This window comes from Hyperoodon ampullatus, assembly GCF_949752795.1.
Source record: "Hyperoodon ampullatus genome assembly, chromosome: 6".
NCBI classification, from domain to species: Eukaryota; Metazoa; Chordata; class Mammalia; order Artiodactyla; family Ziphiidae; genus Hyperoodon; species Hyperoodon ampullatus.
The window spans coordinates 40539930-40564233 of NC_136919.1; the positions used below are offsets into that span (position 1 = coordinate 40539930).

A 24304-nucleotide genomic window follows, 5' to 3' on the forward strand; every position below is an offset into this window, starting at 1 on the left:
AAGACTTCAGGGTATCCACTTTAGATTTCTCACAAATATAAAGCCAACTCAAATCCGACTGACTATAAAATGAAGTACTGTAAATTTTAAAGTTCCTGACAACAAGGCACTTTAAAGGGTAACAAGAAAGTAAAATAAATTTAAAGCACTTTATATACAGTATCTCATTTGGTCTTCAAATCCACTCCCTGAGCAGGCAGAAACAGTTATCATTATTCTCATTTTACAGATGAAGAAAATAAATCTCAAAAGCAAGTGACAATTGGGAAAATGGACCCACAATGAGTTATATTAAAGAAAAATTCGGGGAATTTACAGAAAAAAATCTGGGCATCCAGGAGAAAAAACCAGGTCACTCTGAGGAAAAGAAATGAGGCCACTGTCAAACTTTTTGCAAGACAATGGAGGAACATATCTAGGATACTTAAAGAAAATATGAGCCAAGGATTTTATGTCTACTTGAACTGACCCTCATGAATAAAGAACACAAACTTATAAACATACAAGAACTCAGGAACTACTGCTGCCCCAGGCTCTTCCTAAGAAATCCACTATAAAACTGGCTTCAAAAAACCAAAATGACTGAAGATCAATACAAGGGTAGGTGATGAGCATTAAATATAGACGGACTTGCAGAATTAAAACTAAGTGATTTTATAAAGGATACAGTATAATATGTAATGGTTACATGCTCTGACATTGTAGGTACAACTATCAAAAAGGGGAGAGGGGATGGGAAGATTATATGAAAAATACTATTAGTTTGTTGACTGTGTCATAGGTATTTATCTGGAAGCTGAAAGATAACACCTCAAGTCACAGGATGGAAGACAGAGTGGGGTGGGGAAAGAAAAGGTTAGTATCTAATTTTACTATTGCTCACAGCAGGAAATCAATATACATGAGCAAAAAAAAGTGGACAAGAGGCAGAAATGTATTATCATGTCAAAGTAACCATTAGAACAAAAATACAAGCCTTCCTAAATGCCAAAAAATGGACAAAAGAGAAAAAATGTATCATAAAACTGTAAGTATTAATTTTATAATTAATACAAATTGGCTTAACTGGCCTATTAAATAAAAGGATTTTCAGATGAAAGCAAAAGTCAAGCAACAAACTTAAGGAGCACATAATTAGGTGGCAGAGTTGGGGTCAGTGTCAGTCTTCCTGGCTCTGAGCTCTCTTTATAGAAGAGATGAAAAAGATGATCCACGACAGCCAGGAAAGCTCTACCAAATGTGCTTTAATGGAAACCTCCGTCATTAGAGAACAAAATAAAAACCTGCACATTAAAGTTTTGGTTTTTTTTTTTTTTTTTTTTTGTGGTATGTGGGCCTCGCGCTGTTGTGGCCTCTCCCGTTGCGGAGCACAGGCTCTGGACGCGCAGGCTCAACGGCCATGGCTCACGGGCCCAGCCACTCCGGGCATGTGGGATCTTCCCAGACCGGGGCACGAACCCGTGTCCCCTGCATCGGCAGGCGGGCTCTCAACCACTGCGCCACCAGGGAAGCCCTAAAGTTTTTTTTAAATGCAAAAGCCAGGTATAACTTTATAGAAAGGTACCATTTGTGAGATTCACTCATCTAATTCATTCCACAAATATTTATTGAGGCTGTATGTGATCAGGTCCTTCTCTAAGTACTGGAAACACAAGGCTTGAGTGTCATTTTTCCTTTGTGCAGAGACCCAGAAATATAAATGAAATACATGTTGGCTAGACTTAAAGACACATGCTAGTGTCAGCCTCCTAAAATAGAAGATTAATGGAAACAATGACAGGCCCTAAACTACACTGACACCAGTAGGTGCTACTAAAATAATGCATCTTATTAGTGCCATATGATACCAGGCACAAAACAGCAGCTCATTAAAATGCCTAAGATGAGAATGATTGCCAAGTAAAGCATTCTGTCACAGGAATGTAACTAATGCTTCCTATAAAAGTAAAAGTCACAAAAATTTCCTCTGCCCGCCTCCATTTTCTAGCCAAACTCTTATGTTTTATATTAAAATGGCTTTCATCTCTCACGGCACATAAGAGTTGATGGCTGCTGGCATCAAATCTGCTAAAATCAACAATGGTGTAATTATCTGCACACTTTCAAGTGTTTCCAAAATACATGCTGGTTGAGATTTTCCTAACTTAGAAACGTATGCTTTATGTTGGTGGTCTAGGAATGTCAATAGCCTGGGTTAAAAAGAATTTTTAAGTCTTGCCCAAAGCATTCTTTTCTACAACAATTATTCGATTTGTTTATAACTCATCTACCTCCACAAAGCATCTGACATATCATATTGCTATTTTGTGAAACTAATGGTACAGTTACATGAGTTGATACATGTAAAGCACTGAGAAGAGTGCTTGACACATGACAAGTGTCAGCTATTATTACAGTAATAGTTCCATTCAAAGATTGTTTTTAAAATATGTGAATAAGTGCATGAGGGTAAGTGGATGACTTTAAAGTTTTCCCCATCATGCCAGCTGAAAACAGGAAGAAATTTTAGTACACTCAAAATTCTCACTTTTCTTTAAAGAACTGCAGATTCTTAAAAAAAATCTACGAAATCGATGAAAGTTTAATCCTATAATAAAATTATACAGATCAGACCTCCTTCCTGAGGCTACCAAAAATACATTTTATCAGCAATTCTTTCTTGGTCTAGCTAAGGAAAAAAAAAAAAAAAAAAAAACCAAGATCTTGTGAAACCAGATCTAACCTGAGACCTGGTACAGAAAATTTAATAAGTTATGTATTTGTCAGGGATTACAAGGAAAAAAGGGAGACGCACAAAAAAGACTGAGTTCCAAATATTTCAGCAATAAAATAACGAATTTCATATTAACAGTGCTATAATTACCCCTTTTGTTTGGTTTCTTTGTAATTATTTTTAATAAATTATTCTGCCTCCTCCTATCACTCAAGTAAGTTGTCATCCAAAGGCACAATCAGTACAACACAGGACACAAAGCCACTCACTGATAGGGAAGGCCTAAGAGAGGGCGGCTGGTGCCTCAAGAGCTGTGACTCATTAGAATCCATAAAGCTTTTCTACGAGATCAAGTATCAATGAAGCTATTGTAAGAGGTTACAGCTATATAAATGTAGACTAGTTATGAATTCTCACATGGCAAGAGCATTTTCGAAAAGAGGAAAGGGCACCAGTGCCTGGGAAACCACTCAACACGAATGCTGCCTCAGTTACGTAAGAGTGGCTGCCCACACCTACCATTTTGCTAAATGCAGGTAGTGGCTATAAAGAGAAGGGACCCTTTGGTTCAGCACTCCCTAAATTCATCTTGTGCCGTTTTGCCAAGCTTTGTATCCTAAGAGCTCCAGAGTCAAGCCTAACACCGTTGCCGACGGCTGTTACAGATCCAAGAAAAAAAACCAGAAAATTTTTATTAGTCTTAAATACTGTTTTCCAGAAATCATAAACCAAATAGAAAACAGATCTTTGTCACAAAAGACAAATAGCAGTAAAGCACTTTATTAAATAGTTTAAAATTTGTACCTACCTTTATCATTTTGAATATTTCAATATCAGAATTGTAATAAAAACATTCTCCTAGAATGTGTAAAATTTTAAAAGGAGCAATAAATGTGGCAAAATGCATAAGCCAAGTTGGATTCTAAAAATCTTCTGTGAATTATTATCAAGGTTATCAATGATTTCAGTACAGAATCAAGCATGTGGAAAGAACAAATGAAAAAGCAGAGTGAAAATGGTCCAGAATTTAGGAAGGATATTATCACAAAGAAAATAGTTCCAGTACTTTTCTCTCAAAGACTCAGAAAATAGAATTTACCACTTAGATCCCACTAAAATGGCCGCTAAATGCTATAAATCCAGTTTCACAACCATCTTTCTAGATTTTCATGTTTTACTCAATATTTCAAGGCAAACTTCACCAAATTTTAAACAATTTTATGCTTACGGGTATTATTTTTCAGGTTCTGGCAGAAAAGAATTATTAAGGTAACCTTAAAGGGTGCTTTTGTTGGAGACCATTTGCACCTAGCGTTTCTTATGACTAATCGAAACAGAGGCCAATCCTACCCTCACCAAGACACTTGCTTGTAAACAAACTAACACACATGAAGGAGCTCTTGTTAATAATAACAGCAAACTTTAGTATTGTTGAATTTTCAATGTTTTGAAAGTATGCCAATGAATACTTCTGACATCATCATATTACTTACTGATGACTAGAAATGAGTATTTTTTAAATTTGTTCTACTTTCAGATGTGCATAAAGTAGAAAAGGTGCTTCTTTCGAATATGAAAATTTTGAAATTTTGGAATTTTCTTCCTCTAAAGAAATCATAATGCCAGTCAGATATTTTCTTCAAATATATGATTTCATAAATTATTACATAATCCTTAGAATACTGATTAAAGAATTATCAAAAATGCTGTATCATGTATATATTTATAAGAACATTATATTAGTCCTTAATCTTTCAATATGATAGATAATTTGTATTTATCTTTGAACCACTTAAAGATAAAAGCAGAAAAAAAAAATATGTGTTCTTCCAAAACCAGTAGTCATTTAGTAAAATCTATTAACATTATTTTTAAAAATATACATTATACAATTCACCGTGGCAATCGCCATTGTTTAACCCGCCCCTTGCAGAGCAGGCTGATCCATTCATCCTAGCTGTTCTTTGTATAGTCGTTCACATTCCCCTTGCCTTTCTGTTGCATAAATTATTCAAACTCAATAAAAGGAACTCGAAATAGTGAAAAAGAAAGAATATCAGAATGTAAGGAGAAAATACCTGAGGACCAGAAGCGAAAGAGAGGTGAGTTTTGTAACTAAAAATGAAGAAAAAAAAAACTGTCAAGGAATTCAGTTACACCAGTGGAAAAGGGGCTAAAACATAAAGTAAAATGGAAATAAGTGTCAGAGAAAATAGGAGAAAATGCAGACAAAAGAATGACACATCTACAGAAAAGACAAGAAATGAAAATCCGTAAGACAGCATAGAAAGACAGTAGAGCTATCTGGTGGGTGGGTGGGAATGACACAACACAGCAGTAGGCCAGGAAAGGCCAGGAGAGCATCTTAAATCACTTTACCGGTGGTACCTCTCATTCACCCAGCTTACTTTATTTCATTATTCGTTATTTTAACCCACAGCTGAGCACAGTATAAGTTTGTTTTGCTTCTCCTTCTGAGTTCACTGAAAACCTCAACTAGTATTTCAAGTTACACCAGGTTATGCCTACCACTTAGCGCCTTCAAGATTTTAAGGGGGGGAAATAATCATTCCTGTAAGATTCCATTCTTTAACATTTAACTCCTCACCAAACGCCCCTCTTCAGACTCTGGCCTTGCACCACTGCTTTCTGTTTTCCTTCCTCGAGCAGGTCAGTAAAAATCAGAGAAAAAAATGTTATGACCCTAGCATAGTTAAATACAGACCAGTCATCCCACAAGTTCACTCATCAGGGCTGAATCCTGCCTGAGGCCTGAAGGTGCAAATACAGACTCACGGGATGGAGGAAAGGGCAGCAAGAGGGAGAGAAAGGGGCAAAGACAAAGTAGGCAAATAAAAGCAATGGCTAGATTTTAAATGTACAACCAACCAGAAACGACTAAAACTCATATTCTTATTTTACAGTTACATAAAATGAATAAAAGCAGAAAACGCCATAGTTTTATTCTAACGTTGCAGAAAAACAGTAAACGCATGAAAAAAAAAATTGACTTCTGGCATGGCAAACATTTAAAAAAGCTTACTAAACTCAATAGTAAGTTAACTACCTACATTCCTACGAATAACAGGTTCAAATCCCAGCAAAAAGTTAACAAATGACCTATTTGAATACTCATAACCACAGAATTTGATCTGCATTTTGGAATAGACACTCGGGCAATCAGAGGACACACCTCGGCTACCAGCTGCAGTATAGCTTCTGTGCCTTCCAGAACTTGTTCTCATGCCCTTGGCAGCTGACCGTTCCCCCTTTCTAAACCCTGCCCTTGAAAATACTGCATATGCTTTGCCTCAGTGAGCTCCAAACTCTCTCCCAGGTGCGGCAGAAGCAAAACAGTGGGCAAAGGGCTCAGCTGCTGTGCAGAACCAGAAGGAAAGACGGGAGACGCTGATAGTTAATATTGTCTGATACAATTCTGAAATTTCCCACCTTCTTGCCCTGCCCACCTCCACCCTCAAAGCTAGTCAGCTTTAAGCTTCATTCCTGGAAAGGAAGCTCAACATGATGGTCTCAACCCACTTCATTTTCACGTCCTCCTCAAAACTGCTGCCCACAATTTCTAAGAAAAGTCAGAAGTGCGTCCTTCCCATAAGCTCCAACACAACAGCCTCTCTCAAGGAGAAATGGCTCAATGCAGAACTCCAGTTTTCCTGGAAGGCAAAATCCTCAGTCCCTACCCTTCTCATTCTCAGAAGGCAGTGGTCAGGTCATGGGTGTCACAGATAACGGTTACTTCAAATTCAGATTTGGGTAGTGATGGTAGCTGGTAATCCACAAAGATAAGGGCTTCCCCTTCTTTTATGCATGATACATTGTGTGCTTGGGTAATCTTACTTTGGGTTTAAAAAAATAAGAGCTAAAAAATATTTTTTAAAATACTAAATAAGCCGTAATTCTTTTGCCTTCTTTGGACATTTTATGATCTCATCTATCCATCACCTCACAAACATTTTTAAAAACACCTAGACCATGAACCTACCATAGCATGTCAAGGTATGGTCAGAACACTCAAGCCTGTTCAAAATGACAACTTTTTCTATTACTGTTTAACTGAAGTGACATATATGACTCTTTGTTTAAAGAGTCACACTCTTCACACACTGGATGTCTTCTTACAAATGACTATACTCCTAGGCCAGTTCTTTTTGCAATTCTCTCAGAAGCTGCCCTTGGTATCCTTAAATGCACTCTGAAACTTTGGTATCACCTTCATTATGTGCTTTGTGCACATTCTCGGACGCTGCAATGCCCATACTAAGGCAACACATCACAGAAGTTGGCAGCAATGCTATCAGCAAGAATTTGGCTTCAGAATCAGAAGTGATTCATCATACATTCTAGCAGCAGAAAAACAACACACTGCTATTTTAATCCCTTGGTGCTTTCAAGAATCAAAAAACAGTAAAATAATTAAAGCAAAAGCAACAAAAATCATATCTGCTGTAAGGTTTGTGAAAACATTATTCACTTTTAAGAGTTTTCAATGAAATCACTCAGGAAACAACAGACTACTTACCTTATTTCGTATTACTTATTACAATGACAAATCAAGTTTTGACTTAACACAATTTCAGGAGAAAACAGGTAGTCCAAACTTCTGCAAAGTAGCATACTGAAATTCTAAGTGTAGAAAAACAAACTTCTCATTTGCATTAGTAAATAAAATCTCTCCTAGTGTTTCAAAAGTAATACACTTCTTTCATTTTCTCTCTCCATTTTTCAGAGTACTCTAAAGTCTAAATGAATGAGTGTGCTACTGTCTCTATCACGACCAAGCAGAGAAACCTGATACTGTGGGTGACTTATTCAGAACAACCCCCTTTTTTAGAGGTAGTTATATAATAATATAACACCATAATAAATACTACTGGTCTAATGTAATAATGGAACTCGCTTATGTCCTAACGCTCTATTTAATAAGCATGAAAGATATCTCTATCCCGGGTCATTCTAACTTCCTGAGAACACAGTACGTTGATAAGTCACTAGAATTATCAACCAGCGTTTCTACAGAACTATCCAAGTAAATCTAAGATTTACTGCAAACTTAAAAAAAAAAAAAAGCTACTCTGTCGTTGCGACCAAGTATTCAGGGGGAGACGGGGAGACTGATCAAGAACTCCATCCAGGGCTCTCTTTCGGGGACCCCTACCTTTTCCAACACTTCTTCTGTCTCCTTTCGTTTCCGTTTTCGGGGTCTCCTGTTCACTCGGACCCATTTGGCGACCTGAAGTTCAAAAACCACAGGGCATTTTAAACACAGGACGACGGGTCCTGAGGGCCGCCCCTCAGCGTGAGAAACAAACGATCGACAGCCTCGCGACATAGCCTTCCTCGGCTTCACCTGGGGGAGCCACAGGCACCCTTCGGGGCTCGCAGGGCCGCCTCAGCGCAGGGGGCCCTCGGGTCTGCGGCGAGCCGAGGCCGCGACCTTCGCCCCGGCCGCTCCCTCCGTCATGGGCCCGATTTGCCGCCCCCGCGCCGGTGGGAGCCAGAGCCCCCGAACGAGGGCCATCTTACCCACCGCTGCCGCGCGTCGCCGCCGACCGGGGTCTCCGCGCCAGGGATGCAACGCGCAACCCACCGCCCGGGAAGGGAGGGGAGCCCAAGGACCGCGCCGCCTGCACTCACCTCGGCGCTCACTTGCCGCGCGAGCCCGCACTCCGCCCCGGCCAGGCGCTCCCTCTGCAGCGGCTGCGGGGGAAGGGGACAGAGTCAAGTTTTTCCCGGGAGCCGCCCCAGCCTCCCTCCCCCGCGCCCCACCAACTCGGCGCGCCAACCCCGTACCTCGCCCGCGGTAGGTGAAGGTGGGAGCCTGGTGCTGGAATCCGCGCCCAGGGCCGTCCAGCCCGACGGATAGCGGATAACGCTCGAGGCCCGCAACACCTAAGGCACAGCGCGGGCGGCGGGCGAGCGCGGGGCCGAAGCGGCGGCGCGGGCGGCGGGCGGGCGCTGGGCGGGGGCGGGGCCTGCCTTAAAGGTATAGGCGGCCGCGCCGCCCTCCCCGCAGGTCGCCTCCGCCCCCACCCCCGCCGGCGCGCCGCCTGTGTTATTGTTCTCTTCACAAACATCTTTCTTCTCCTCCCTGCGTCCTGCCCGCGTCCTCCCACGCGCGGGCCGATTCCCGGCGCGCGCACTTACCTTTCCAGCCCACAAGCCTGCGGGACCCCGGGTACCGCGAAAGGGCTTCTTGGCCGCGGTGGGAGCAGAATTGCTGCCCGCCGGCAGGCGAAAAGGCTTAGCGGCAAAAGCTCCCTCAACCCCGTGGCCAGCCTGAACTCGCCCTTCGGGTCAGAAACCTAAGTGTCCAGATGGCCTTCGCGGAGGGAAAGGAACTTTCCTAATGGAGTTTTCTCTGGGAATGGATTAGACGCCACTGAGTTGACCTTTTTCAGTGGCCCCTCCGGACTCCGGGGCGGTGGCAGGTGACCTCCTGGGGGAGAAGCCGCGAGCGCGTGAAAGGCGAACCCGGAGCTCCGCCCGCGCGCCGCGGGAGCTAACGCGCTCTGGGTGAGCCCTGCCGGCGCCGCGCTAGCCCGGCCTGTGGACCGCTCCAAAGCGACTAGTAGAATTTAAGAAGGGGACAATACGTCTTCATAAATAGGGGTAAACTTTCCACTCAGTTTATAAAAGTGTGAAATACCCTCATTTTTTTCCGCCGACCCCCAAAAGGCTTTCTTTCCATCCTCATCAGAAGTGGGCTGAACCAGCCTGGGGGGTGAGCGCTTTGGGAGAAGAGTCGGGTCGCACTCGTGTTTGCTGATGTTGACCATTCCTTTAACTTTATCGCATTTCTTTAAAGAAAATCTGTCTTGCCCTCTCTTTATTGCTACTCCATCCTTCTTTCAAGATCAAAAGCTTTAGATCAAAGCCAAGATCAAACTCACTACTTTAAATAGAAGCAACTTTGCCATGGAGTATTTTACACAAAGGGGAGCTTCTTAATGGAGACATCAGAGTGGAAAACTTTATTTTATCCCTTCATCCCAGATTCATAACTGGACTAACTTAAAATTACATTGATGATGCACTTCTGTTTCCTAAAACAAACAACAGGACTGCTCAAACGGGAGTTTCTTGACTTAGTGTTTGTGTTAACAGGAATTAAAAAAAAAAAAAACCTATGTAGAGTTAAATCAACATATTAACCGTTATTAGCTAAGTGCTATGAAATGCATGCTCGTTTGCTAAAGATTTTTTCACGGTGTTATCGAATCTTTTCATATATAATGTACAACCATCACATACAATTTTTGTACTGTAAAAGAAATGCACAAAAATAGATAGGCTTGCAAGCCTCAAATGCACATCAGTATAGGCAGGTAAAAATTACAAATGATGAAGTGGATTATGTAATTGCAGAGCTGCTTAATTTTAAATGGAAATGGAAATAAAACTATTTAAGCTTCCATGCTACTAATAACGGTTCCAGAATCAATAGAAATCTATCACTGACTGACATTTCCCTTTACCCACTAGAATTTTTTTTCTTGGGAATTCACCATGTCTAAGATCCCTGATACAAACAGTTCAACATTGATGTACAGTGCCATGCCTAAATGGACCTCTCTTAAGTGTCCTCTTTGTTGATTTAGCAACAATTTAAAAACATGTAGTCTTAGAAGAAACAAAAACCAAAGTAAATTCCAACAATCCAGCAGCAGGAAGAAAGATAACTATTGCAAATTAAACCTTATACAGACTTCTATGAAAATCTGCTGTTACAGCTGGGTAGTTAGTACTTGAAAGCTTTTTCCCCTTATAATTTTCATCTGGTTGTGGTCTCAAATACACACACACACACACACAAAAGATTGTTCCTCATTCTAAAAATCCCTTTGAGCCAGTGGAAAGATCTTAAGAACTGAGACCTGGGAACACCATCTCGGTGCCATTGACAGTCTCCTTTCTTGCTAGCACCCAGTTCACAGAGAATCTAACGGTTTCTGGCACAAGCTGAGCAAGAAAACATCCTACTGTTACTCTGCTCTTCTAGGATTTTGAGTGGGTAGCAAAAGCTGTGGTCCATTCTAAGTGCCTACTAACTCGTCTCCTTGTTTGTCCTCTTGCCCCCCAAACCCACCCCCTCAATCTTCCTTCTCCACAAAGAAACTAGGATGGTATTTATAAAGGTAGTTCAAATGGTATCACTTTGCTTTACTGAGAATACATTTCCTTCCCTTTTTTGCATGGCTGGCTCCTACTTATTCTCTAGTGTTGGGCTTAAACAACACTTCCCCAGAAAGGTCTTCCTCACTCCCCAATCCAAATTATGTCATCCCACTATGTTTTCCTATTTATTTCCTTGAAAGTAATTATCTTTTATAGATATTAAAATATTTTTATTTTTATTATTTTTAAATAATTTTTAAAATAATTATTTATTTTTGGCGGCGTTGGGTCCTTGCTGCGCGCGGGCTTTCTCTAGTTGCTGGGAGCGGGGGCTACTTTTTGTTGTGGTGGGCGGGCTTCTCATTGAGCTGGCCTCTCTCGTTGCGGAGCACTGGCTCTAGGGCGCGCAGGCTTCAGTAGTTGCGGCTCGTGGACTCTAGAGCACAGGCTCCGTAGTTGTGGCGTGCGGGCTTAGTTGCTTCACAGCATGTGGGATCTTCCCGGACCAGGGCTCGAACCCGTGTCCCCTGCATTGGCAGGCGGATTCTTAACCACTGCGCCACCAAGGAAGCCCTAAAATGTTTTATTTTTATTGAGACATTATTCTTTAGAAAAATTTGTGCAGATAGCACAGAATTCCCGTGTGCCAACATAACCCACAGTTTCCTTTATTATTAATTTCTTGCATCAGTGCCGGGAATTTGTTACAATTAATGAACCAATATTTGATACATTATTAAGTAAAGTCCATAGTTTACATTCGGGTTCACTCTTGTGTTGTACAGTTCTATTATAACTATTTTTTATTAATTTATCAAATATCTATTTCCCCGACTGGATTTTAAGGTCCAGGAAGAAAGAGATCCTGTCCCTTCTGTTTCTGATTTTTGTCCAGTCACTAAAAACACTGCCTGGCACATAGTAGATGCTCAATAAATGTGTTAAGTAAGTGAATGGAAGGATAAAGGAATAAATGACTGAATGAATGGCATATGAAATTTCATGGGGGAGAATCTTAAGAAGATCTTTCTAATTAACTCCTGCTTGTTTCTCTACTAAAATACCTTAATTTGTAAAGAGGGCAGAATTATACATTTTTTAAAAGGAGACACCATGGGTTATCAGTTACATTGCCAGGGTACTTCTAAAATGACCTTTTTTTTTTTTTTGCTGTACGCGGGCCTCTCACTGTTGTGGCCTCTCCCATTGCGGAGCACAGGCTCCGGACGCGCAGGCCCAGCGGCCATGTCTCACGGACCCAGCCGCTCCGCGGCACGTGGGACCTTCCCAGACCGGGGCACGAACCCACGTCCCCTGCATCGGCAGGCAGACTCTGAACCACTGCGCCACCAGGGAAGCCCTAAAATGACCTTTTTTAAAAAATAAAATAAAAATAGAAATGGGAAATAAAAGTTCCTAATTCCCTCATATATTATTCACTAAAATTGTATCCCCAAATGGTGGTAGGAGCTGAATTTAATCTGGAATGAAACATTAACATATTTCATGACCCTGGAAAAGTATTAATTCTCTTTGATCATGTTCAATATAACCTCAACACATTTCTCCTTTTGTCCACCTAAATCTACCTTTCTGCATCAGGGGACCCCAGTGAAGGACCCCAGTGAAACATGAAGAAGACGACTTTTTAAAAAATTGAATTCTGTAGCTGGGGATGAATACTCTAATAACTATCTTTGAAAATGTGGTGAAAGCACTTTAAAGCTATCTTTTAAAAACAGATGTCTTCTATTTTAATTATATCTTTAAAAATGGCTTGTCTAGTAGAGATGCAAGTTTTGGAAAACAAATGTGTTAAGAAACTTTCTTGTCAAAGCAGTTTATAATAGCTGAAGACAATTTCAGAAGCTGAGGAAAATGCCATTGCTTTAAAATAAAAGCATGACTTAACCTAGTGGCTGGAGATTACTTTTGGAGGGAAAATCCTTTTTCTGTTTTCTTTTTTTAGTCGAGAGGAAGTAACTCCTTGAAATGACTCCTTTCACTGGAAAATGATAGTGATACAAATTTCATATTGTTAATATGGATGTGTGCCTCTGCTTGGTGATGAGGTACAGTACAGAGGAATGAGAAGCAGCAGCATGCCTTCCTAGGCAACCAGAAGGCTGAAAGGGCTAATGAGGGAAGCCCTTTAATTAGACCGAACAGCTTCAGATGGCAAATTATACTCCCTTGTGCACAGCAGAGGGAAAACTATCCACTATAAGAAGTCAAAAGACTTTTTAATACCAAACAAGGTAGAAAGGTCCAGAAGCTTTTGCTGGCTTCAGAAGGGCTCTATAGCCAACATATATTCAGGGTGAATTAAAAGGTAAGAGTCTACACGTCTGGAAATAAAATCAAAGTTAGTTCAAGTTGCAAATAATAACAAGCAAGGATTAGGGGCAAAGTTATCCAATGTTTATGTCTTTAAATTTTGCTCTATCATTTTAAAATGTAACATTCCTTTATGATATCTTTATATTTGACTTATTTGACTTTAGAAAAATTATAATTTGTATTATTGCCCGTTTTGTCTCTATGTTAGAATGAATGCCTAATTTCTTTCTGAAGATTTTGGCCCTGCCAAATGAACTTCTCAGTGGAAGTCCTTATAAAGCATAGTTTTCAAGAAAGGAAATCGATCCCACACTTGCTCTGCAGTGACCTGGCTGACAGAATCTCTCCTCTGAGTAACCATAACCCTGGACTCACTGTTGCTCAAAAACTTTTACAGAGCTTGCCTGAGGTAGCATGCTCAGTTCTTCCATTTCTTGATCCCCTCTGAAAATGTGATGAAGCATTTGCTATCAACTGCTGGCTCCCCAGAGAAAAATACACCAAGGTGCACAGCCACCCAACACACCAATTGTCAGGAGGTTCACAGAGTTTGCGGATACCAAAACTCCTACCCAGGAGAGTCTAAGATTTTCTTGGGTTAAAGCAGACCACCTCACAGCTGGTGCGGGATGCATCTTACTGGTGCTCTGTGAAATTCCTTTTATCGCATTACGTTCTGGGAAGGAGCCATCAACCTTTATTGAGGTGCATTATAAAAAACAACCCATAAAATCCATCACAGTGTTTACCGTAAGGATGGTTTTAGATGGTTGTTAATTATATTAAATAGTAATTTTCTGTGAGGACCCATAGGAAAAACTTCCCCGTAGTATATCAACATCAGGAATAGTTGGACTTAGGCAACTGGTTTGTTTTACCTCATGAACACTGCAAATTGATCCTTTTTCCTTCTTCTAGAAAGCTCTGTGACCCTACATTAAGCCAAGTATAGGAACTTCGGGGGTACATACTGTATGTTAATGTAATTCCTGGCCCCATCTTATTTTCCTAACATTATTTTCACATTGCTTCAGTTTTCTTATTTTAATTTATTTTTATCATGCTATATTTTGCTTTCTAAGAATTTGCTTAACTCTCTTTTGAACAAGGAGGAGTATAAATAGATAAAATATTCTGGGTTTATTTTTTCTTTCTTTAAATTTCTTTTTCTCTTTTGGAGGGAGGAAGGGGGTCTGAAAAAAAATTTTTATGGTTCTAATATTTCGGTCCATTAACACTTAGAAGTGAAGTATAGAAGGTAAGGACATATGATTATACCCTATTTATAAAATTTGAGGGAAAGAACTGTTAAAAAAGCCAAAAATAAATATAATACTATACAAACATCACAGAGGACTAATATAAAAATGTTAACGAACCAAGTATTTTATCACTTTTGATATCAAAACCAGAGGAACATATAGACGGGTTATTCACTGAACAAACACATTGAGTTTGCCTACTGCAAAACAGAGCGCTAGACTTTGTGAACACAAAGATGAATAAGACACCATCCCTGTCCTCAGGAGACTAGTATGACCAGGCGGTAAGGCGGCATGGTATAAAGAGTGCGCAGACAGCCTGTCTGGGTTTGAATCCAGGCTTTGCCACATATTAGCTGTCTGACCTCTTTAAGCCTCTTTCTCATAGAGTTGTGAAGATCAAATGACACATGCGATGTGCTTACAAGAGAAGGCAGTTGTTACTTATCAAAGTGTAGACTACCAGAACTAAGAAGCAACACGACGTCACTAGAAGCTGGAGGAAAGTGACCTGAAGACAAAAAAGTGCTGAAGTACTACATATATCAGAGACCGTGGAACCTCAGAACTGGTAGAAAGAACCAGAGTGGCCAGTTTTGTACAAGATTAAGTTTACGAAGCACTTCCACATATAGACTGTTCTGTTTGTTTCTCATACTGTCCCATCTTCAGGATGAAGAGACTGAGTCTCAGGGAAGTATAGTGCTTTTAATATCTCATACTATGTGGCCCTTAGACCTCCTGGCTGGAAATGTAGTGTTCTTTTTATTCTAGCATGAGAGCTTAGGGAACATCTAGCCCGACTGTCTCGCTTTAAGATATTTGCTTATTATGTGGATCAGATCAACCATACATTAAAGTAGGAGCCCGTAAAATATAATCCCATACCATAAAGGTCTATTGAAACAGACATTTTAGAAAACAGGTATAAGTATATCCTCCTCAATCCCCATATGACTGCAGTTCTTTACAGGCACTTAACATTCTTGGACACTATAATCTTAAAGAGTTTCACAGGTGAAATATAAAATTATGTAGGTGTGGTTTTAGATCAGTGGTTGCCGAACCCTGATTGCTCATTAGAATCACCAGGAGAGTTTACAAATCCTAGTGCCCAGGAGGCACTCCAGGCCACTTAGATTCACATCTTCGAAAGTGGGCCCCAGGCATCAGTCAGTTTACAAGTCCCCCCTCCCTGACCAGGGATTCCAATGGGCAGCCTGTGTTGAGAACCACTGGTTTGGATCATTTTAATGATGACCCATCTCTAATAGGTTACTATGAAGAAATTCCAGGCATTTGAGAGACATCTAAATTTCAAGGTCAATGCCACAGAGGACAGCCACCTATTGTGTTCTATTACAATAAGTCCCTTTGGGCAGATGGCAGACACAAAGCTGGACAGGATGGGCTGTCAGGCTGACCTAGGGTAGCATTTCCTATAGCTTACTCTTAGGGATAAACTTCAGGGCAAAATTACTTAAGTGTGCCTGTGCGCACGCGCGCGTGTGCACACACACACACACACACACACAACACACAAGAATTAAAAAGAAGTGGAAATGGAAGATCTCAACACTACCCAGAAGGAAGGCAAGAATGGATGGATATTTGACTGTCTAGAGTTTTTTCCAGGTTCCTGGTTAATATGATTCTGGATCCTGACTGAAAGAGCATAGATCCTCGTCTTCAGGGACCCTGATTTTAGTGCTGACCTGGAATTCTATATACATGAGGTGGTATTTCCCACTCATCCTCTGTGAACAATGCTCTAATTATGTTGATGGCTGCCACACACTCCCTGGAAACAAGCATTTTGCATTTGGAAGATTGCTGGCTAGGATTAGAGGACAGTGGGTACCAATGGAAAAGACCCTTTGCTGCGTGCAAAAGCTACTGTTTCACACAGAAAGCAACCCGGGTAGCTTGAGTCTTGGGTACCGTGCTCTAACCAAATGGGCTTCCTTGTTTAGAAAAGACACACTACATCAATGCTACAGGGAAACTACTCTGGCAAAATGCCTTATATTATTTATTTATTATTAATTATTATTAATCCCAACCAGGGATTGAACCCGGGCTCCAGCAGTGAAAATGCCAAGTCCTAACCAGTGGACCACCAGGGGATTCCCATGATATTAGTTACTAATTTAAAACACAAACCTAAATGTTAACATTTCACTAGCTTGAAAAGCAAATACTCACGTCTGGGTCCCTTTGGTTATTCCCTAAACTGGAATGGGTGTGGTATCTGTAAGTGTGTGCACATGGAGTGCCCGTGCTCCCTGGAGTCTGTGGCCCTTGGCATGTCTATTTTTCTTTTTCCAACATTTCTATTTTTAAAAATCTTGGCACTCAGACTCTGTTGCCTATCATCTGGTCTCCCAAAGGAACTGCATGAAGTCACAATTTGCAAAGTCACAAGAGGAATGGGCCTAAGTCATCCTACCTCTATAGAGAAGTAGGATCACACACGTACATATGTATACACACACAGTGTAGGAAGAATAAAATCCATCACAACTGGGGGGAAATGGCTGTCCCAAATGTAAATAATATATGAAAAAAGCTATTTTCCAGAATGTTTGTTCACCAAACATTTAGATCCATATAAGAGATGTTCCAGAAGAACAATGGGAAGGGCCAGAATTAATTGGCTGCTAATCTCTACTTTTTGTAGGATGTTTCCTCCAGCGGTGGATTAAATCAGTGTTTAATGCTACACAGGCCCAGCTGTGTCCATATTAGGAAATCCTGAGCTCACATCTCTCTCTCTCTCCCCGTGAAAAAAGGAGGTGTCCTCCCTCCCTTTGCTCTGCTTCCACCCCCTGCATGTGTAGGTGGGAGAGTAGGAGCCCGGGAATGTGAACTTGATCCACCATTGATCAGCCAGGCAGCAAACTTTCATTGTTCTTTAGATACCAAACATAACTTCTTTCTAGTAGGGATAAATCCAGCCATTCTGCACACAACACAGCTTTTGTGCTCAGTAGTATGAGATGGAAAAGAACCACAAAGAACATTAGAGCTTCATTAGACTCATAAACATCTCCTAATATGAAGAATTTAAGAATCCACCCAGCTAATTTATATTCATATTAATATTAGGTATGTTAGGATCTCAAACCTAACAATCTTCTGGTCACTTGATTGTTTTTATAATTACAGATTTCAATTTACAGTTTAAATACTATGGTCTGTTTTAGCTTTGCCTTCTATTTGAGCACTTCCTATTTCACTGCCTTGCTCTCAGGTTCAAGGGCACTGTAAATCATGCTAATAATGTACAACGAAATATGCTGTTGCTGTTTTCGGTGCTAGCTTGTGAATGTGGCTTAAGTACCTCCGTACAAAGCCATGTGTAATGGGAAATACACACCTGAGAACTTAGACCTAGGCACCCTCCATTCTTGCCATCTAGAAGCTATGTAACCCTGAGCATGTCACACAACCCTTAGGAAACCTGCCTCGCAGAGCTGTGCTGAGGACGAAATGAGATGGTGCATAAAGTGAGAGGCACCAAGTAGACCAGTAAATGCTAATTCCCTTCCTCTTTCCCCTCAGAAACAAAAGCCGGTCTCGTATTTTGAACCTAAGTAACCTTTGAAAGGTCTCAAAATAATCGAGTTGTGACATCCTAATAAAAAGCCACCACACAGACACGATGCCACTGGACAGAGCCTGCAGAGATATGCCACGTCTGAGGCTCTGCAAACCACTGCCTGTCCCTTCCCAAAGGACTGGTGGACAAAATGGAGCAAGTTCTCTTCCTCGTATGCCTGATTATAAAGGAGATTGTTCTGTTTCTGACCCCACCTCGCTCAAAACAATAAGCCCACTGTTGTTACAGAAAGACCATAAAATGAAATTTGATATTTCTACATTCTTCTCTGAAGATACCAGCACGACCTGGTGCTAGATGCAAAAACATCTAAAATCCTAATAGTAGCTACATGCATTTAAAACCAATATAATAATTAAGAACTTGGGCTTTTTAGTTAGACAGATTTGCTTTTCCTCATCTATAAAATGGGTATAATAATGATGTCAGTCTTAGAGAGCTGTGACTAGAAAAAGTATATAACAATTATGTATAATGTACTGAGCATTGTACTCAATAAAATGTACCTACTCAATAAAATGATAGCCCTTTTTTCATTCTGGATATTCTAATAGACAAAATAGTATACCCCAGTGTACTGTGGGGAGGGGGAAGGATTAAATAAAAAATACAATTCTATAGGGAGTTACACAACCTATATATTCTTGGATTTACCCATTTACAGTTTAATTCACTATAAGTATTTATGCCAACCCAGGCAGACATCCCTCAATTACAACATCAATGACAGTGATGAAAAAATACAATTTGAGAAGCAGAGAACCAGTGAGAACTCAGGAGAAGCCAACTTTGTAATAAATACAACCAAGAAGAGTCTTAAAGAGAATGTGTCTTTGGTTGGCCGCACAAAATATGAAGTTTCAGCACACATAGCTGAGGGAAAAGAGAGAGAGCACAGAGGGAAAAGGAGATGGAGTCCTTGGAGCAAAGGCCAAAGGAGCCACTGGACCTGGGGGGTGACTTCTCCCCAGGGCAACAGGCCACAGGGATGAAGGGGCTCTCTCCAGTCTAGTAGCATTGTCACTTGTGCCCCTAGAGTCTCAGTCCCCCATTCTGATGTATTGACTCTGGCCTACCTCCCATGCATTTTCATGCCAATAAAGTTGCTGAAATTAAGAACCAAACTGTGACTCTTCGGGGCATAAATAATATCATATTGTAAAGTCTGGGCTGATAACAACCAGGATGCCCTTAATACTCTTAAGAAAAACCATCTGATCTATGATGCCCTCAATGTGGTTTGAAATTTCCCTCGGCCTACAAAGGAAAATATTTTTAGCATGTAGCACAGTTTGTAACAGACATATAAATGCACTGAAAATATAATTTTAGGAAAGCATCTGGGTTTAATCATTTCTTGTTATACCTCAACACCTAATAGGTTCTACTTTCTCAATATAAGGAGCACTGCCACATTCTGTTACAAACTATGCAGCAATCACTGTAGCAATTTCTCATAAATATTTCATTATTGGCTCTGTTTTTATTTTTAAAGTGGCAAATACTCTGATTTAACTATAAAAGCAGCATAAAAATGAAGTGCTCCTTCTGGAGCATTTGCCCCCAGTGTTTTCCCCTCCTTCAAAAAGCAACCTAGAACTCACTGGACAATGTCTCCCAAGGTCATTTGGACAACAGACATATACCAGTACTTACTTTTATGTCTCAAAATGTATCCTAGCAATAGTTGCCACTGTCCAAGGTAAAACTCACCTGCAGTTTTTATTGATACGCAGGAATTTTAAGACATTAACAACCCTACCAAACTTTTTTTCATCTCCTGAGGGTCAAACAGGTTACTATCTGTGAATAATTAATTTTAATTAGTAGCAAGTGCCTATCCTTCAGTGATCAACCAGCATAAGTGCTCTCGCAGATGGATTATTACTTAAGATTTCTCCCGATAATCTTTCATATAGCAATTTTCCTGTGGAAGAGAAAAGAAAGGCACAAACAGGGTTGTTTTTTTTTTAGATAGTGTACATCTGTAAAACACCACTCAGGACAAAACATATGAAAGCTCTCCCGATATCACTCCTAACTAAGGGCAAGTTTTCAGTCTGAGGGCAATTCAACAGATTCCTGGAGAGGAAAGGAAGACACTCAGAGGAAAAGTAAATTCCAACTTCCTCCTTTCAGAGGTAACCAGGAGCTGAGGCCTCAGCGAGGTACTGGGCACAGCATACGGTGACATGAGGCTCAAAGTGGCTCTGACCTTCACCTAGGCCTGTTCCCTTCATTCCCCAAAGAAGCAGTGAGGACTCAGAGAAGGCAAGTGGTTCGCCCACAGGCACACAGCTTAGTGGTGTAGGGCTCTCTCCAAAGCTGCATCTAACGTATCAATTATCTCCTTCATCCAACGCAGAATATTGCAGAACAAAACTTCACTACCGGGCTTCCCTGGTGGCGCAGTGGTTGAGAGTCCGCCTGCCGATGCAGGGGACACGGGTTCGTGCCCCGGTCTGGGAGGATCCCGCATGCCGCGGAGCGGCTGGGCACGTGAGCCATGGCCGCTGAGCCTGCGCGTCCGGAGCCTGTGCTCCGCAACGGGAGAGGCCACAGCAGTGAGAGGCCCGCGTACCACAAAAAAAAAAAAAAAAAAAAAAAAAACTTCACTACCGCGTGCTTTGTGAAAACAGCACATTGCGTGTAACACACTTGACTCTGCTCCTCCATCCAGCCTCCACTCTTGTTCACTAACCTCAGAATAGTGCAGCTTTGCACTTTATGCATCAAATTGTCTGAATCCCACTCAGAGTGTGATGATAGAAATTGTAACTAGACAGGATCAGAAGCAGAAAATACGGAGCTTGTAAAGGCCCAAGGTGGAGGACTAACCTGGAAGGATGGGGTCTCCTGCTGAATGAGCTGCACACACTCGTTACCAAGTGCCAATAAATCCTGGAGAACTGCCATTCAGAGATATGTGTGACACGAACGCTGCCCTTTTTTATTTTTATTTATTTTTATTTTTTTTAATTTATTTTTTGTGTGGTACGCGGGCCTCTCACTGTTGTGGCTTCTCCCGTTGCGGAGTACAGGCTCCGGACGCACAGGCTCAGCGGCCATGGCTCACGGGCCCAGCCGCTCCGCGGCATGTGGGATCCTCCCGGACCAGGGCACGAACCCGTGTCCCCTGCATCAGCAGGCGGACTCTCAACCACTGCGCCACCAGGGAAGCCCAACGCTGCCCTTTTTTAAACACACATTTGGATTTGGACAGTTTGACAATCATGGACTGTTACCCTGACCTGTGATACACTTGCTGGTTGGCTGCCACTGGGCTGTGCCACTGACACTCTCCTCCTCTGGGTCAGCAGAAGGGACAAACGAGGGCAAAAGCCAGGGACTCTAGTTGGCATTTGCTTTTGAAAGCAAATAAGCAGATACGGGAATCATCCGTTAAATGCTTTAGAAGGTACATAAAGACACTTTTTTGTTCAACCAGTTGCTCTTTCTCATTTGTTGTTTTGGCCACCTGGTATTTATTATTTAATTTGGTTTCCAACTCAAGAGAAGAATAGTTGTATCTTTCCAAAGACAATAGACCTAATCTCTACACACACTCGCATTCATTCACTCCAAAAAAGATACCAGCTCTTCAGTACAATAATGCCCCGTACTTTCTATGCAAAATATTTTGTCAGACATACAGGGCTACCATTTAGATATATATAAATGGAAGAGGGTCATGTATACCTGTGACACATATGAAAAGCCCTGGAATGTGAGATTCATATTACTGTACACACAAAGCACATTTTTTTTTTTGGCCCTGTAAAGAATAGAAATGACCATATTCAGGAAAAATAGCAGTCATTAATTACATTCAAAATCATCCCTGCTCAGGCTTTCTGCTGTATTCATTTATTATCTCTTTATAGGTCTTGTAAAAACTAAGTCAAGAATGGGACCAAGCTAATTTGAATTAAAAGCAACTCTGCTAAAAATATAAAATGTCTTACGTAGACTGAGGACTCAGGGTCCTAGAGTGAAGCCCTGGCTCTGCCATTAACTAGGGCTATGAGCTTGGGCACAGCTACCCCACGGATGAACAGATGAGCTCTTCTCCAAGACTTGCTCCTACCAAGGATTCTAAAGCAGACTGAAAGTCCTGCAACACCAGAAAAGCCTAAAGTTTAACCATGAAGCAACAGAGGCCACACCCAAGAGATATGTACCACACAGATATTAAATGTACACCTATTTTATACGACATAATGGCTCTCCACAAAAGAGGACAAAAAAGCCCCATGTTCTAAAAGCAGCCAAGTGTTCCTAATAGCTTTCGTTGTCAGCAGGTGCTCTGGCAGCAGAGACCGGCAGAAATCCCGTGAGCACTGTGAACAGCCACAGTAGGAGCTGATGCCCACAGGCCTGGGATGCAGATCTGAACACCAGCATGTACAATGATGCTGTGTGATATCAAAGAGTCAAGGAGGCCTGCGTGTGTGTGCACCCATGTACACAACTCACCGCACTGCTAGGTCTCAGGGCTTTCCCCCGGGTGTGGGAAGAGCACGATGCAAATATAGAATAATGTGCCTTTGATGAAGAGTCTACCAGAGTATGTCTTCAGCCTAATAGAAGAGAGAATGGGGGCAGTTCTTCTTAAAAGGCAGAACTGAATGTCTTTTCTATTGACAAAAGGTTTGTAATCCGAAGTTGACATCCTTGTCATAATTCTTTGAGTTTACCTTGTTCCTTCTTTCTAAAGATCTCTCTCTATGAAACAGACAAAGCACTGCTCGAGGAAATCCTGTTAAACAGAATCACTCTTTACAAGAGCTACAGTGTCCTTATTTAAGTGAATCTCTCTGTGAGTGCACAATATGTATGAACCTGAAGAACAGGTAATGCCTGTGTGTTCAAACATGACCCACCAGACACTGCACCTTGAGGACAATCACATGGGCTCCCTTGCACAATAAGCTGGCCAACTTGTGACCAAGAGGGGGCAGGGGGAATGGAGGTGGTACAGCCGAGCCTCCAGCCTCCAAGCATGTTGTCTTCTAATGGACTTGGCCTCCTGGCTGAACTTGGCAAATACAGAAGTCAACCTCTACGGTTCCCCATAGGTCTCAAACTCAGAGCAGAGGCCCCCTGAGCACACCTTGAACAATGGTTGGTTTGCAGATGCTCCCGCAAACCATGGGCTCATGGGCAGGGGCTGTGCCCTTTCAGTTTTGTATGTCCACGGCCCAGCGCAAGGCTAGGCATATTGGTTGAACGAATAAACTAAACCACAAAGCCAAATATTTGGATTGCTCAGGAAGAACATAAAAGTGAAGGCCTCTAAGAGTTTAGATTGTACTCGGCAAAGAAGGAGAACCCTTTTCACAGAATATATTTCAGAAGATGACATAATTATGGATTCTATGAGTCCGTCCCAACCCTCCTTATGGTGTTCCTCATTCAGAGGGTGTGGCCTGAGTCTGGGACCTGTAGTTTTTTGGTTTTTTGTTTTTTTGGGTTTTTTTGCGGTATGCGGACCTCTCACTGTTGTGGCCTCTCCCGTTGCAGAGCACAGGCTCCAGACGCACAGGCTCAGCGGTCATGGCTCACGGGCCCAGCCGCTCCGCGGCATGTGGGATCTTCCCGGACCAGGGCACGAACCCGTGTCCCCTGCATCGGCAGGCGGACTCTCAACCACTGCGCCACCAGGGAAGCCCCTAATGATGCTTTTTTAAAGTATCCATGTAAATGAATAGCTTCTAGACATCAAATTTCAAAAGTTGAAAACCAAGGAGCAAAAGTCTCTCTAACTGTGCCTCTCACTCCACGAGACTCCCTAGTACCTGTATGGAGGGGAAAGACTTGGCCCTTCATCCAGGGAGTTTTCTTTCCAGCAAGGCTGCTGGCCCACCTGTCCAGGTATCTAACTGCCACTCAAGCACTAGCACTCTTTCTACGAGCCTTCGGTGCATTTTGTGAGAACTCTTCATCATCACATTCAGCCCTGTGCAGTCTGGCTGTGTCCTGCCTTACTAATCAATCCGCTCTGCAGATCCTGCTCTCCATGCAAAGCAGGCAACAATAAACTACTTCCTAAGAAGGAAAATGGAGAGGGAGAGATCACTGTTCCAAATGATAGTCAAAACGTATTCACCTGATGTACTTTATCACTATGAATTGCATTCACCTGTCTATTTTGGGGGGTGGAATCACCTTGGTTAGGGTGTGGCAGGGACCGGGGCTGGGGGGCAAGTGAGCTGAGAGTGACAGTAAGGCTCA

General features: G+C 41.8%; 1 protein-coding gene across 1 annotated transcript in view; it reads right to left on the reverse strand.

The window, feature by feature from the left end:
- The window catches only part of AOPEP (aminopeptidase O (putative)), a gene marked incomplete at its 5' end in the record, with an annotated part of 325752 nt that overhangs the window by 76804 nt on the left and 224644 nt on the right, over nt 1–24304 (reverse strand). The window contains 2 exon segments of the mRNA XM_079705801.1: nt 7887–7961; nt 8366–8428. Of these exon segments, the coding sequence (XP_079561927.1) occupies nt 7887–7961; nt 8366–8428 (138 nt within the window).